The 627-nt window shown below is 56.1% G+C and overlaps 1 protein-coding gene across 1 annotated transcript in view; it reads right to left on the bottom strand.

Annotated features, from left to right (window-relative positions):
- The window catches only part of EMH_0031830 (uncharacterized protein), a gene marked incomplete at both ends in the record, with an annotated part of 10,325 nt that extends 9,793 nt beyond the window's left edge, over positions 1 to 532 (bottom strand). The window contains 2 exons of the mRNA XM_013494570.1: positions 204 to 315; positions 377 to 532. Of these exons, the coding sequence (XP_013350024.1) occupies positions 204 to 315; positions 377 to 532 (268 nt within the window). The remainder of the gene's footprint in view (positions 1 to 203; positions 316 to 376) is intronic.
- Between the last annotated feature and the right edge of the window lie 95 nt (positions 533 to 627).

The following is a 627-nucleotide window of genomic DNA, read 5'->3' as shown; positions in this document are numbered from 1 at the left end:
GAGTAGCAGCAGCAGCAGCAGTAGCAGCAGCAGTAGTAGCAGCAGCAACAACAGCAGCAGCAGCAGCAGCTGCTGCTATATAACACCCTTCTGAATAAGGATTGCAACCCAACTGTAGACATGAGGGTTTGAGTGCTAGGGTTTAGGGTTTAGGGTTTAGGGTTTATGTTTGTGTTTTTCTTGCATGCGCTGTGCTGCAGCACCTCCGCCGCGGGGATCGTCGATCCCAGCCGCTCCCTTCTCTGGCTTCTCTGAACCCCCCCCCGCTGCCTCTGTCTCCTCGGGGGGCCCCCCGGGGGCCCCCGTCTCCTTCTCCTTCACCCCCCCCACAAAGGAGACAGACTACAGCTCGGAGGAGCTGTCCAAGTACACGTACGTCACCAGCTGCTGCTGCTGCTGCTGCTGCTGCTGTTGCTGCTGCTGCTGGTGCTATGTTTGCATATTTCTCCTTGCTGTTCGGTTTGCTGCTGCTGCTTGTTTGGGGCTGTCCGTTTTGCTCGTATCGTTGCTGCTGCTGCTGCTGCTGCTGCATCTGTTTCTTTTTGCTTCTGCTGCTGCTGCTTCTCTTATATGGGTTGTCTGTGTTGCTGCTGGAGCTGCTGCATTCTCTGTGTCATGCTGCGGGTT

This window comes from Eimeria mitis, genomic scaffold (assembly GCF_000499745.2).
Source record: "Eimeria mitis Houghton genomic scaffold, Emh_scaff1204, whole genome shotgun sequence".
In the NCBI taxonomy this organism is placed as follows: domain Eukaryota; phylum Apicomplexa; class Conoidasida; order Eucoccidiorida; family Eimeriidae; genus Eimeria; species Eimeria mitis.
Note: the sequence above shows the minus strand (reverse complement) of the source record. Positions and strands in the feature narration are given on the sequence as shown.